The 12,550-nt window shown below is 42.5% G+C and overlaps 2 protein-coding genes across 18 annotated transcripts in view; one reads left to right on the forward strand and one right to left on the reverse strand.

Annotated features, from left to right (window-relative positions):
* Nucleotides 1–3,205, forward strand: part of Galnt11 (polypeptide N-acetylgalactosaminyltransferase 11) — a 38,114-nt gene extending 34,909 nt beyond the window's left edge. For 2 of the 3 annotated variants that reach the window (XM_031380224.1, XM_031380226.1), the window contains exons 11-12: nt 2,281–2,418; nt 2,532–3,205. In XM_031380224.1, coding sequence (XP_031236084.1) covers nt 2,281–2,418; nt 2,532–2,663 — 270 coding nt within the window. In that variant the 3' untranslated portion in view covers nt 2,664–3,205. The remainder of the gene's footprint in view (nt 1–2,280; nt 2,419–2,531) is intronic. The other variant, XM_031380227.1, reaches the window with a different exon arrangement.
* Nucleotides 3,206–6,147: 2,942 nt separating this feature from the next.
* The window catches only part of Kmt2c (lysine methyltransferase 2C), a 217,663-nt gene continuing 211,260 nt past the window's right edge, over nt 6,148–12,550 (reverse strand). For 8 of the 15 annotated variants that reach the window (XM_031380209.1, XM_031380211.1, XM_031380219.1 and 5 more), the window contains 4 exons: nt 10,655–10,771; nt 10,275–10,348; nt 10,011–10,119; nt 6,150–8,101 (listed from right to left, as the gene is read on the reverse strand). In XM_031380209.1, coding sequence (XP_031236069.1) covers nt 8,009–8,101; nt 10,011–10,119; nt 10,275–10,348; nt 10,655–10,771 — 393 coding nt within the window. In that variant the 3' untranslated portion in view covers nt 6,150–8,008. Of the gene's footprint in view, nt 8,102–10,010; nt 10,120–10,274; nt 10,349–10,654; nt 10,772–12,550 lie in introns of all 15 variants that reach the window. The other 7 variants (XM_031380223.1, XM_031380221.1, XM_031380220.1 and 4 more) reach the window with 1 other exon arrangement.

The raw sequence follows: 12,550 nt of genomic DNA on the forward strand, positions 1-12,550 counted from the left end.
GTTAATCTCCGGGTTCTCAATTAGCTGGGGCAGGATGTTTATCTCAGGGCTCTCATGGTTCCCAACAGGAAGTGCTCCTCTTCTTCAAACCTTAGAGTCCTCAGTAGATGAACCAGAGTCGATTTTCCTGACCAGTTTCATGGCTCATTAGGGAACACCACAGCAGAATTTTGGTTTATTTCATCCACTTAATTTCAGTTAGTTTGTCTCTTCAATATTAAAATGTAAGCAGATAATTTATTTTGGTTCAGGCTGACAGTATAACCTAACAGTGATTTAAACCGAAGGCTCTGTCAGGACTGGCTGTGATGGCCATTCCATTTTAGGGTTAGCATTGGTATCACATAGGAATAGAAAAAACCACTTGGCCGTTTGATAAATAGAACATATACCTGGATATTTGTAGAATATACTGCTTAAGAAAAACAATCTCTGCTCCACACTTTGTCTCCATATTTGCTCCTGTATTTTGTTTTCCTTCTAAGAAGGACCGAAGCACCCACACTTTGGTCTTCCCTCTTCTTGAGCTTCATGTGGTCTGAATTGTATCTTGGGTATTTGGAGCTCTTGGGCTAATAACCACTTATCAGTGAGTGCACACCATGTATGTTCTTTTGCGATTGGGTTACCTCACTCAGGATGATATTTTCTAGTTCTATACAAAGACCACTCCAAGACCGTGCCACCTGGGGATCCATCCCATATACAGTCACCAAACCCAGACACTATTGTGGATGCCAGCAAGTGCTTGCTGACAGGAGCCTGTTACAGCTGTCTCCTGAGAGGCTCTGCCAGAGCCTGACAAATACAGAGATAGATGCTTGCAGCTAACCATTGGACTGAATGTGGGGTTCCCTAATAGAGGAGTTAGAGAAAGGACTGAAGGAGTTGAAGGGGATTGCAACCCCACAGGAAGAACAACAATATCAACCAACCAGTACCCCCTGAGCTCCCAGGGACTAAGCCATCAACAAAGGAGTACACATGGCTCCAGCTGCATATGTTACATAAGATGGCCTTGTCATGCATCAATTGGAGGAGTGGTCCTTGGTCCTATGAAGGCTCGATAGAGGCTACAGTGTAGGGGGAATTGAGGGTGGGGAGGTGGGAGTGAGTGGGTGGGTGGGTGGAGGAATGCCCTCTTAGAAGCAGGGGGAGGGAGAGAAACCGGGAAAGGGCATAACATTTGAAATGTAAATAAAGAAAATAGCCAATAAAAAAAAAGGAAAAATGATTAATGAGTGTACATACATGGAGGTTAAAGGACAAACTGTAGCAGTCAGTTCTTGAGTCATGTAAGGACAGGACTGGAACTGAGGTCATCAGGCTTGGCAGCAGGCACCTTTCCCCACAGAGCCATCTCACAGGCCAGGTTAAATGGTTTTAAATGTACTTTGTTGCACCATGCAGACTTACACTGATACTGTAGCTCCTTAAGAAGCAGAGCAGAGTAAACAGTGTAGCTCCTTGGCTGTACGTGTCAAGTGGCCAGTGCAGGGTCTGAAGTAAGACTGAAAAATACTTACCGTGTTTGAGGCTGGAGCCTGAAACCAAAATCTTTTGCATTTATATCCAAGGGAAACCCTGCTTCAGGGTGACCCAGGTAAAATCCATCATCTTACAGCAGACATTGCTACCTGAAATTGGGGTGTGGTACTCTACAGAAAGGCTGGGCTAGAACAGCTTATGCACACCATTATCCAACAGATGAGGATAATGAGATGAGATGAAGATGAGATGGCAAATAATCAGCTTTACATGGTCTTGCCCACACCTCCTTAGCTCTTTGAAGCTTTATAGGTCTGTGTCACCAGACTCTAGAACTGGAAACAGTTTACAATGATGAGATCACTTAAACTCAGTTAAATCAGCGTGCCACTGCCTGGGTTCCTTTGGGATAACTCTGTGTTAAGTTGTGAGAAAGAGAGTGGCTTTGTTTTGGCCTCAGTTTTGGAGGGCTCTGATGATGGTTGATGTTCACTCAATGTGATATCATGACTGAGGCCACAACAAAGGGGGCAATTGGTGGGGGCAAATGACAGAGGAAGCTGCTTTATGGCCTGTTCAAGAGAGGAGGGTGAGGAGGGCAGCCCTACAATCCCCTTCAAGGACACTCCCTCCTTCACCTCCCAGTTGACTGTTTCAGATGGTTGAGGTGGCGCTGGGACCACTGTGTCTGCTTGTGGAGACTGCATGCAACACACTGAAGCCTTATCCAGGCCCCTCCAGTACCTAAAGCAGCACTTGTTTTTTTAAAAATATTTTTGCTTTTGTCACTAGGTCTGGATTTATAATGAAGAACATGAATTGATTTTAAACAACCTCCTTTGCCTTGACATGTCAGAGACTCGCTCATCAGATCCACCCCGACTCATGAAGTGCCATGGGTCAGGAGGATCCCAGCAGTGGACCTTTGGGGTGAGGACAGGGACTGGGCTTTATCTAGTCCTGATGTTTCTGCATCTTCCCTGCATGCTACAAGAACGTTTGTTTTTTACATAAAAGTAAGTCCTTTTTCTTGCCTTTTTCAGAAGAACAACCGGCTGTACCAAGTGTCCGTTGGGCAGTGCCTGAGAGTTGTGGACCTGATGGATCAGAAGGGCTATGTTGGCATGGCGATCTGCGATGGCTCCTCCTCTCAACAGTGGCGCTTAGAAGGTTAAAGGTGGGCCCTGGCTGGAGACAACATAATTATTCACCTGGTTTTGTCACACCTGCCATCAATCAAGGTGCTTTATGAAGGATGTTGCTGACCACAATGGTTAAGAACCTTGGTGGAGGTGACCATTTCAGGAGGTTCACTGGATTTTGGGTTTTTTCAGATCTGCTGTTAAGGGATTCTTGTTTATCCAGGGAAAACAGAAAATAATTCTGAAGAGTTGGGTCTACAGAGTATAAACCCAGAAAGTAGGTATTTCTATTCATATTTATGTTTCTCGTATTCTCCCTTGGAGAGGGAATGGTTTCTGTCTAATCAGGAACTTGTCACAATTTCCTTTCATAGAGGACTTCATAAGAGATTGTTTTCTACTTCTGTCATGTTTAATATTCCAAATGGATTTTAAAAACTGGTTGAGTGCATATTACTTTTAGCTTCAGAAGATATCATGTATATTTAAGAGGCATTTAACTATTATAAATTATTTTGATGACTTAATAGTCTGTCTACATTAAATAAAGGAGCTTTTTGATCATTTAACTAGGATGTTTGCCTCATCTATCTGGCCAGCCTGTTGTCTGGATGACTTGGGAATATAACAGGAAATACTTCTGCAAACTTCAGGAAGCGGCAATTCCTTAGCTTGACCTGAGTGAATTTGGATACATCAGTTTGCCTGTGAAACTCTTTTAAAACTACTAAGTAGAAGGATCTTAGAGAAAAATCTCCCTGTTGTAGACTTCAAAGGTCAGCTGGTCCATTTGGGAAGCAAAGGCAAGAAGTGGATTTAAACCCAGCAATGACCACATTGAATGCCATGTTACTGAATGCAGGAGTGAGTTCCTTTAGAAGATTAAAGTGGATAGGGATGAAAGAGCAACTGCAGCTTCAACAGGAAGCTCAGTCTGAAAAGGAATGGATGGACAGGCATTACTGTGAACAGACATTATCCACACTTCTATGTGATGGAGCTGTGTTAACATGTGGTGGAGTAGGTTTCAGCAGGGAGTGCTATTAGAGGTAGAAAGAGGGTTCCTTTCATCCACAAGAAAATAATGATCCTAAACATTTCTATAGTTTGGAAGTTAACAGCTTCCAAACACATGCTGTCCAACAAAAATTCCAACAAACATATCTGTCTATAATTATGGTGAGATATTTCAGCATGCCTTTTAAAACTTGACAAACACCTCGACAATACACACCGTTGCTAAGTTGACCTGGTTGGGAAACACTCAACACCAGAACATGAGTTCTTCTCATGTATGTCAGATCCATGTATGTCTGTGTCAGGTAAACTACAGTCCAAGGAACCAAATAAAAATCAACTATAAAACCTCTAGATAGTTTGAAACTGATTCACTTCCACTTGTGGGTAGAAATGAAATCAAAACAGCCGAGTGTATGGCATGCTGCCAAATTCCTTGGACAGTAGAGATTAAATCTTAAAATCCTATCTTAAGACAAAAAAGTGCATCTGAAGCTTAGTAAATATGAAATGTCAGAACAGAAATGAATTAGGAAACAAAATTATTATCAGTGCAATTAATAGACATCTAGCTAAAATGAGGAAACTTGGTGGCATCAGGAATGAACGGTGAGCATCCCTCAGGTGCTGCTGAGTGAGGCAGAGCTGAGTGCAGCCCTGGAGAGGTGGGCAGGTCTTACTTACAAAAACCACACTATTCCTGCCAGGGGGCTCAGACACACACAGGACTACACTCAGATGTCCACAGCGGCTTTCATTTATTATCCAAAGTAGAAAAAAGTGGTTTGGCAGGATATGGTAATTCAGCAAAAACTATGGAGAACTAACTGCCTGGAGAATGAAGAGAGACAGGAAGAGCAAGATGGAACCCTGGCCGGTCACCAAGCCTTTCAGCCGGGAAGAACAGCACCAAGTATATATCCACCAAAGGGCTTCATGAGACCCTCTGAAGAATGTAGGGAACAACTCAAGGGTCCACAGTTCTGGATCCCCTGAGAAGTGACAAGGTACACAGGTTCTTCACCGGATGACAGTGTCCACTCCAGTATGCTCAGCCCAGGCTTCTTTGATGTAAACTTCCTCAGCACCAGTGGGACAGATAATTCACCAGCCACCAATTCATAAAGGTGTACTTCTCAGCATGTTCATCTGGTACATGAACCAGGTTCAACCAGATTGTTGTACAGGGAGCCAACCATTACTGCTGAAGTTCAAAGTTTAGTTCACGTAAGTGTTGGTAGGGAGGAGGGGGAGAGCTAAACATGGAAGGAGAGGCCCTCAACCTAAGAAAGGACATTTATAGGTAACCTCATCATTGTCAAAGTTTTATACAGAAGGCAGGATCCCTGTGTTCTCTCTCAACTCAGGACCCTAGGCAGGGAAGTCCAGCAAGGAGGCAGGCATGGACTTGAGAAATGAAGCAAGAAAAGTGTCTTCATCTGCAGTATGTGAGCAAGTATGGAGAAAAATAGGAAGTCTTCAAAAATACTTCCACAAACTGTCCCTGGTCACAGTGCTGAAATTCCATTATATTTCAAACCCAACAAACAGAAATGCATACCCAGCCACCCATTTTGTCATTTTCAAGGGAAGTATTTAGATCAGGCAGCATGGTGGCATTCACCTTTAATCCCAGCACTGGGGAGGCAGAGACCAGCAGATCTCAACTTCACCGCTACCCTTTCTATAAAGTTTCAGGCTAGCTAGGACTGTAGAATGAGACAATATATAAAAATACAAACAGATTCCTCCAACTTTCCTCCCTCCCAAAAAACAACCCCACAAACCAATATCTAATACACTACTTGAAATGATCAACACATTACTATAAAATAGGCTTGCTCTTTCAGGATTTCGCCTGATGTGGTACCAGGTGTGTGGCATCTAGATGAGGCTTCCAAAATCTGTACTTGCTCAAGGGATTCCCCCTCCACCCAGTGGAGACAGATGCTGGGCTCGTTGTGCCCCAGTACCTTTGTATTCAGTCAAGAAATTACCTGTAGCTGATGCTGTTTACCAGCCTGGGCCAGCATGGAGCTGCAGTCTTCAGGCTGTTCCTGTTTTCATGCTTACTAGTCTCTGTGAGGGTTCAGAGCTGGAATATAGATGGTCATGGAGGATACCAATGCTGCCCTGAGGACAGATGCTGGCACTGTAGTCTTCCATGGTCTTCTGGATATATCCTCACTGACCCCCGGACAGTATTTAAGTGATTAGTCAAATGGGTAAGACGTTCTTTCCCTTTCTCATCTCAGACACAAACCAATGAACAGAAACAAGAACAGGTTTAAACAAGCAAGTAAACATGAAGAATGATCTTTAATCTGCTGTTACACCCTAATGCAAGTTCTCTACCATATTTCACTGAGGGAGGGGAGCCCACAGCCAGGGAGCATGGCTGGATTTATATCCAAACATCTAGACTAGCAATTCTGAAAGAAACCAAGCAGAACCAAACTCCAAACATGACCAGAGCCCACAGAGAACACAGTGCACATTCTATAGATGTAAAATATTTTATTTGTAAATGGTGATCTTCTAAATCTGTGTCCACAAATTCCAAAACCCATAACACTCTGTATACTTCAAAAAATTCAATTTTTGCCAACATTAGATACTATTATACAGAACAGAAAACAACCAAACTCGGCAGGACAAATACTGGTAGGATGTCAGAGTATTGTACAAGAGAAGAAAAAATATTCAAGAAACAAATTTCATACAGCTATTTATCAAGAGAAAAATATATACAATTGATTTATTCTGTAAGATAAAAATACATCATGCCATATACATTACAAGCTGAGAGGTGAGTCACTGAATGTACCCACAGCTCACAGTCCACTGGAATTGTGCACACAAAAACTTCATTTTATACTTAGCCTGTGAAGTGTCAGTACCAGAATTTTAAGTACAAAATAAAAAGCTAACCTGGTTCAAATGCTGATTAAATTTCTACAAGCAAACACAAAACAGTGTGTTTTTTATTAAGGAAATGTAAACAAACAAGTTCATACAAACACATTTTAAAATTACATCTTCGAAAAACCCTATTGCCAGAGTCCTGCAGCTGGGGCATAATCACATCTCTCTCTCCTCATCTTTTTTTTTTTTCTTTTTCAAATTTTTATGTTAAATAGAAGGCTAAGGAGTTGGGTTAGGTCCCTGCTACATGACTCTATGTTTACATGATTCTGTGAGGTTGGAGACAAAGTTCTAATCAAAACTACTTTTGCTGAAGAAAAAATTCAGCCTCCATTTGGGTTTGTGTTTAAGCCGTTATTCACAGTTATCACAAATTGTAAGCACAAAAAAACCTGACTGAAGAAGTAGGGATGCAACAATATAATATGAAACATTAGTTTAAATCACCAACAGCTATAAAAGTTGTAGTTGTAGCACACGCGCTGCTGTCAGAAGTTAGGTGTAGAAAACAAGCACTAAGAGACGGTTTCCAAAAAGCCCAGGCATACTGGGGCAAAATTTTGGTTATTACATAATTATAATGGCATATTTAATAACACAAAATTATATTGTAACATCCCTACCATGGTTATAAGCACCCGAGCTGCTGCAGCGCCTGGTGGCATTTGGTCAATAACTATTTTTATACTGTTTTTCTCAAAATATTTACATATTTGTACAAAGTAACAGGGTTTGTTAGTTCTGCAGGTAACAGCAGCAGCTTGGCTTTCTTCTAACTTTTATTTAAAAATAGCTTCATTCACTTATTCAATAATAAATACAAAAAGTTTCTCTTATTTTACAGAAATCAAAAACTACAATAAACTGACTCATGGAATCAAGTATTCAAATGTATTTAGTGCAAGTTATTATCCCTTAGCTCTATCCCTAAGGAAGTCATCTCAGTACATTCCTTGAACAGTGGTGTCCACTTTAGATAAACTGAGGGCCTGCCCCTGTCAGTAAGGCGTGGCCAGCACTCTGGACAGCCCCCTTCGCTGGTGATTTCAGTCTTACATTCATAGGAAGGCCCCCACCCTGGGGCAGGGCAGCCACCGGCTCTTTGCCCCAGTAAAAGTTTCTCCTTAGTGAGACTAACAAAACATAACAAAACAAAACCCACCCACAAGGAAACAAAAGGAAGGAAAGAAAAAAAGAAAAAAGAAACAAAAAGTGCTGGACCATTCTGTGACTCTGCCGACCTCAGCGTGCATCAAGGCAGCCTAGCTGGCTCCTCTCTGCATGCGACCTCAGACAAGGGCTGAAGAATCAGAGTTCCCAGAAGCTATTTCTCAAAGTCAGAAAACAAAAATATCTTTCTGTCTGCAAAATCCAATGAAGTGTTGAGTCGCCTCTTCCTAGGGACGAGCCACCCGGTGAGATAGCAAGGAATGCATTCAGTTCATCCACTTCCGGCAGTTCACCGCTCCACAGTGACATGGAATCTTGTGCTGGTCATCTTCAAAGTCAAACTTATAATCATAGCAGAGCTGTCCATGGCAAAGAGAGAGAGTGTGAGTGAGACAGGGCAGTGCCCCAGTCTATCTCTCCTGTATTTAAAAACCAGCAAGCAAAACAGACACAAGCCAAAACAGGACTGGATTTGTTTAGGTCCCATGGAACCTTGGGGCCGTGGGGTATCCCAGAGGGAAATGGAGCAAGTGTTGTGCGGCGGTGATCTGGATGTGCTCAGTCCCTGACTTCTCAGTGTTCTCTCCACCATAAGATGGAGGTGAGACGAGGACTAATAATCCCTCAAACCATAGATGGCCCCCTGGTTTGGACAGAGATGAAATGGCCCTGGCTGACATCATGGCTTCCTCCTTCTTTTCCTCTGAAGAAGCTGCCTCTACACAAAGACCCTATAGCTAACTAGAATTTGTCACCACGGAGAGATGGAACATTGCAAATCTACCATAAAAACGATCGGGGCTATGTCCAAATCCCTGTTGTTGCTTTTACTACCGGCATCTGTACCTGGCCTAACGTCTTTGTGACTATAACAGAGTTTACAATGTTAATGTTTACCTCCACCCATCCCAAACCTGTCTTTAGATAGTATCTAGAACCTACCGACACCTCATGTCTCACCAATGAATGCACAGACTGAGAACATTCTTTGGTCCTGCGATGGCAAAAGTCAATCCCATCTTTTCCTCTGCAGTCCAGGGTACCCTGAATCTGGTTGTCAACCATGGCCGCTCATGGCTCAGGGTAAGCTAGTATTCCCCTTGGAGGAAAAGCTGTTTTGGATCAACATTCAATGGCTGTAGAATTCTTACTCAAATTCCAGGCCAACCTACTGGGTGGCTGGAAAGCAGCATGACTCCCACCAAGTAAGCTTTATACCCCATCCCTCCACCCCTAGACTCCATAAAGCCAAGGGAGGGAAAACATAGTCAATCTCTCGGGTCTTTCCTAACATCAGCCACTATCTGGAAGACTGCACAGGGAGGAAAAAATTACACTGGCTGTGGAGCAGTTGCACTGGGAAAAGAAGGCACTGGCCTCTGTTAAGTGTCTGCTGAGTAATAATAGGATTGGTAATTCCAGAGAATATATACAAGATGACACACAGGGGAGTTACTAGGCTGCTCTGCGGGCCCTGTCCTGGAGCGGTGACCCTTAACCTAGTCACATAAGTATGTTCTTAATTTGTTCTTAATTTTAAAGGCAAGTTCTACAAAGACCAAGTCAATAGATGTGATCTCATCCTCGCCTACAGAAGACTAGGGCTCCATCACAGTGAGCACACCCAGGCTTCCTGACCCATAGATTTCCCACGAGCTTTGCATTGGACACTCATTCCAGATTTAGAGCACTAAATTCAAGGTACTGATGCCATTTGTGAAAGCCAGAGCTGGGACATATAAATAGGACGATTAAGGATTATAACCGTAGTGAAGAGCTAGATCAAAGTCATCTCTGTGAGATACTAAGAAACAAACGTCTCATCCTACATGAAACATTTTAAAGACAAAACAAAAACACACAAATTACATATATGATATGAAATTTTCTTAGTGTGCATATGAGCAGTCAGGAACATACAGCTTGCCAAACTTGTGCCTATAGTCCTTGTAATAATATATCATGTGAATATATCAAGTCCCTGTGATTGCTAGAGAACTGTGACAGGTACCATCTTGAAATGGGCTTGTCAGTCAGACTGTCCGGATTAAGGGACAAAGAAAGGAGGATCCTAAGCTACATGGTGAGTCTCATGTGGCTTTATGATCTACCACAAGGAAGAAGCTGCCATTGGGATATTTAAAGTAAGAGTAACAGATGGTAAAGCTCTGGGCTGAGGGTGAGTCTCTAAGAGTGCTATGATGGAAGCTGCAGGCCAGGAACCGCCGCATCCTGGTATAGGCTGCAGCAAGCTCTTCCCCCACGTACCTCTTCTCCTTTCTGGATCCTCCTGTTGGAGCTGATGATAATCTTGTGTCCTCTTTCAAAGGTCACAACTTCAGCCACACAGTTAGGGGCACAGGAGTGGTTGATGTACCTGCAAGACACATCAGAATACTCAGTGTGAAAACAATGAAGAGCTTCCCCCACAGAGGAAACTAAGACTGTTTCTATGGATGTGTTAAAGCAAGTACAAAGCTCCACTGCCCCTACCCTAGCAAAGCCCTCTGGGCCATGGTCCTCCTGCCTCACCTTGCAGGCCCTCCTGTGAGTGTGGCATCAATCACGTGGTCATTGTCCATGCGGAACATGTACACACCTCGGTTCTAGAGAGAGAAGGCAGGTAAGTCATAATGTGATCTTACCCTTCCTTCCCTCACAGTCTGCGCTGGAAGCACCCTGGTCACATTCCTGTGGCCCCTACGAGACACAGCTGATGCATTTACAATGTGTCAGAGTGACCATCAGATGAGGAGCAGTAATCTGTAGTTACATATGGGCAAGCAACACCAATTGCAGAAAGATGATAGCGAAGCAAAGAGACAAGAGCTATGTAAGACTGCAGGGTGCCTTCTGTTCAGAACTGAGCACATATGGCTGTGCTCGTCAGATGTGGTCAATTTATATAGTACCTGAGACTCATAAAGCTTCTCCTTCCGGTTTGCAACTTCATTTCGAATAATTGTTCCAATGTACTCGATGACCATGGTATGTTTTTCAATGTCTCTAGCAGCATATAGGCCCAGTCCCTAAGTGGAAAGAAAAGGGATTGTAAGTAAACATTTCAATATACCTGACAGACCTTTAGTCTCTTCATCAAAATGCACGCTCTTGGAGTCTTATGAAAAGCCATATTTAAAGTTTAGTTAAAAACTAAGAGCACTGCTCCTTTCAGCGTTAGCACCATTACATTGTTCCTGTGCCCTTTTCTACACTGTTTTCAGGCCTGGCTTACTGCAATGACAGTGTAAGTGTTAACTGTCTTTGAATGACTGTGCTCCCAGGAAGGTAACTTGGGATGCCCTTCCCTGCTCTCTGCCCCACACTTTACTCTGGAAAGACACCACAGGAAGGACCTCACTATATGTGGCCCCTCAGCACTGGTCATCCCCACCACCAGAACAGTGAGCCAAGTAAACAATAGTTGACAAGTTGCCCACTGGCAACATCCTACACTAGCAAACCAAATGGATTAAGACATTAATCTCTATAAATGCTACTGTGGTCTGGGTAGCTGCATTTTCCACTACGCTTGCTGAACTACCATCAAGCAGGTAAGCTAGTGCCTTCTATATAAAGTTAGCCCCAAGGAGCCCCATATAGTAAACATTCAATACAATAGAAAGAGGGAGAAGAACTATAAGAGTTATGCCTACTACAAAGTTGTTTCAGATTTGACTGAGTTTCCTAGAAATAACAGAATACAGCAAAACAGAAAACATTACTTTGTTGTAGTATCAGGAAAGGTGGGAACAATTCAGTTTTTGGAGTTCTTCCCAATAAAAAAATTCTGAGGCAAGTAGAGAAATGTACAGGATACATTCCCAGCTCTTTTTAAAATGTTTTGGAATAAGATCTCACTAAGTTGTTCAGGCAGTCCTTGAATTTATGATCCTTCGGCCTCAGCCTCCTGAATGGCTGGGATGACAAGAAACCTGAATTGCCTAATGTACTGAAACCTTATTTGGCAGCTTATACTATCTATACCAGTGCCTGGTAAATCTTGTACTCTTAGAGGTGGCAGTATACACAGATGTGGGGAAATACTTAAAAAACACTGTAATGTTACATATGTTACAATGTACATTGAAATGTACATAGTTATGAACATTGTATTTTATTTATTAATCTGCATTTTATTGCCCTAATTTGAGTTTGTGCTTTCAATTCTGACCAGGGGAGAAATCATGGTGAGAGGAGGAATGAAAATCAAGTCCTCCTCATGGATTTTGCCAGAAGCTCCTCACTGGAGCACATAGTAAGGAGTTGGTAAGTCAACAATGCCCATGTGTTGGTTGGTTCCAGGTGTGACTCAGATGCGAGTGCACATCAGTGCCATTTGGGTCAGCATAGGCAAGCCCTCCAAACAGTGTCTGAGAACCTATGGTATGTTAATAGCAATAGCTGAAAGATTAAGTTTAGCAAAGTATACTGTACACTAAATACCATTACAATTATTGGCTGTACAATGAAAGAAAGTTAAAAAAAATTGAAGTTCTTTGTATAGATAAAATACTAGAAGAATACAACCTGAGTGTGTACACAGAAATGATATAAACTTGTATGCTTGTCTATATAAAAACACCCAAACAAAAAAGCCAAAAAAACTTTGTAAGAAAAAAAGATCCTGGAGTTCTGGTGGGCATGTTTCATGCTGGACAACACCTAACCCTGCAAGCTAGTACAAACTGTAATATGGCAAAGGTCATGAAACATGTAACTTTCAAAAAGGCAAGTCCAAAGACCAGTCATGACAAGACAGCCTCACCAGCACTCAGGGGCACTGACTAAGACCAGTCATGACAAGA

The sequence above is a fragment of the Mastomys coucha genome, unplaced genomic scaffold (assembly GCF_008632895.1).
Source record: "Mastomys coucha isolate ucsf_1 unplaced genomic scaffold, UCSF_Mcou_1 pScaffold19, whole genome shotgun sequence".
Lineage (NCBI taxonomy): Eukaryota > Metazoa > Chordata > Mammalia > Rodentia > Muridae > Mastomys > Mastomys coucha.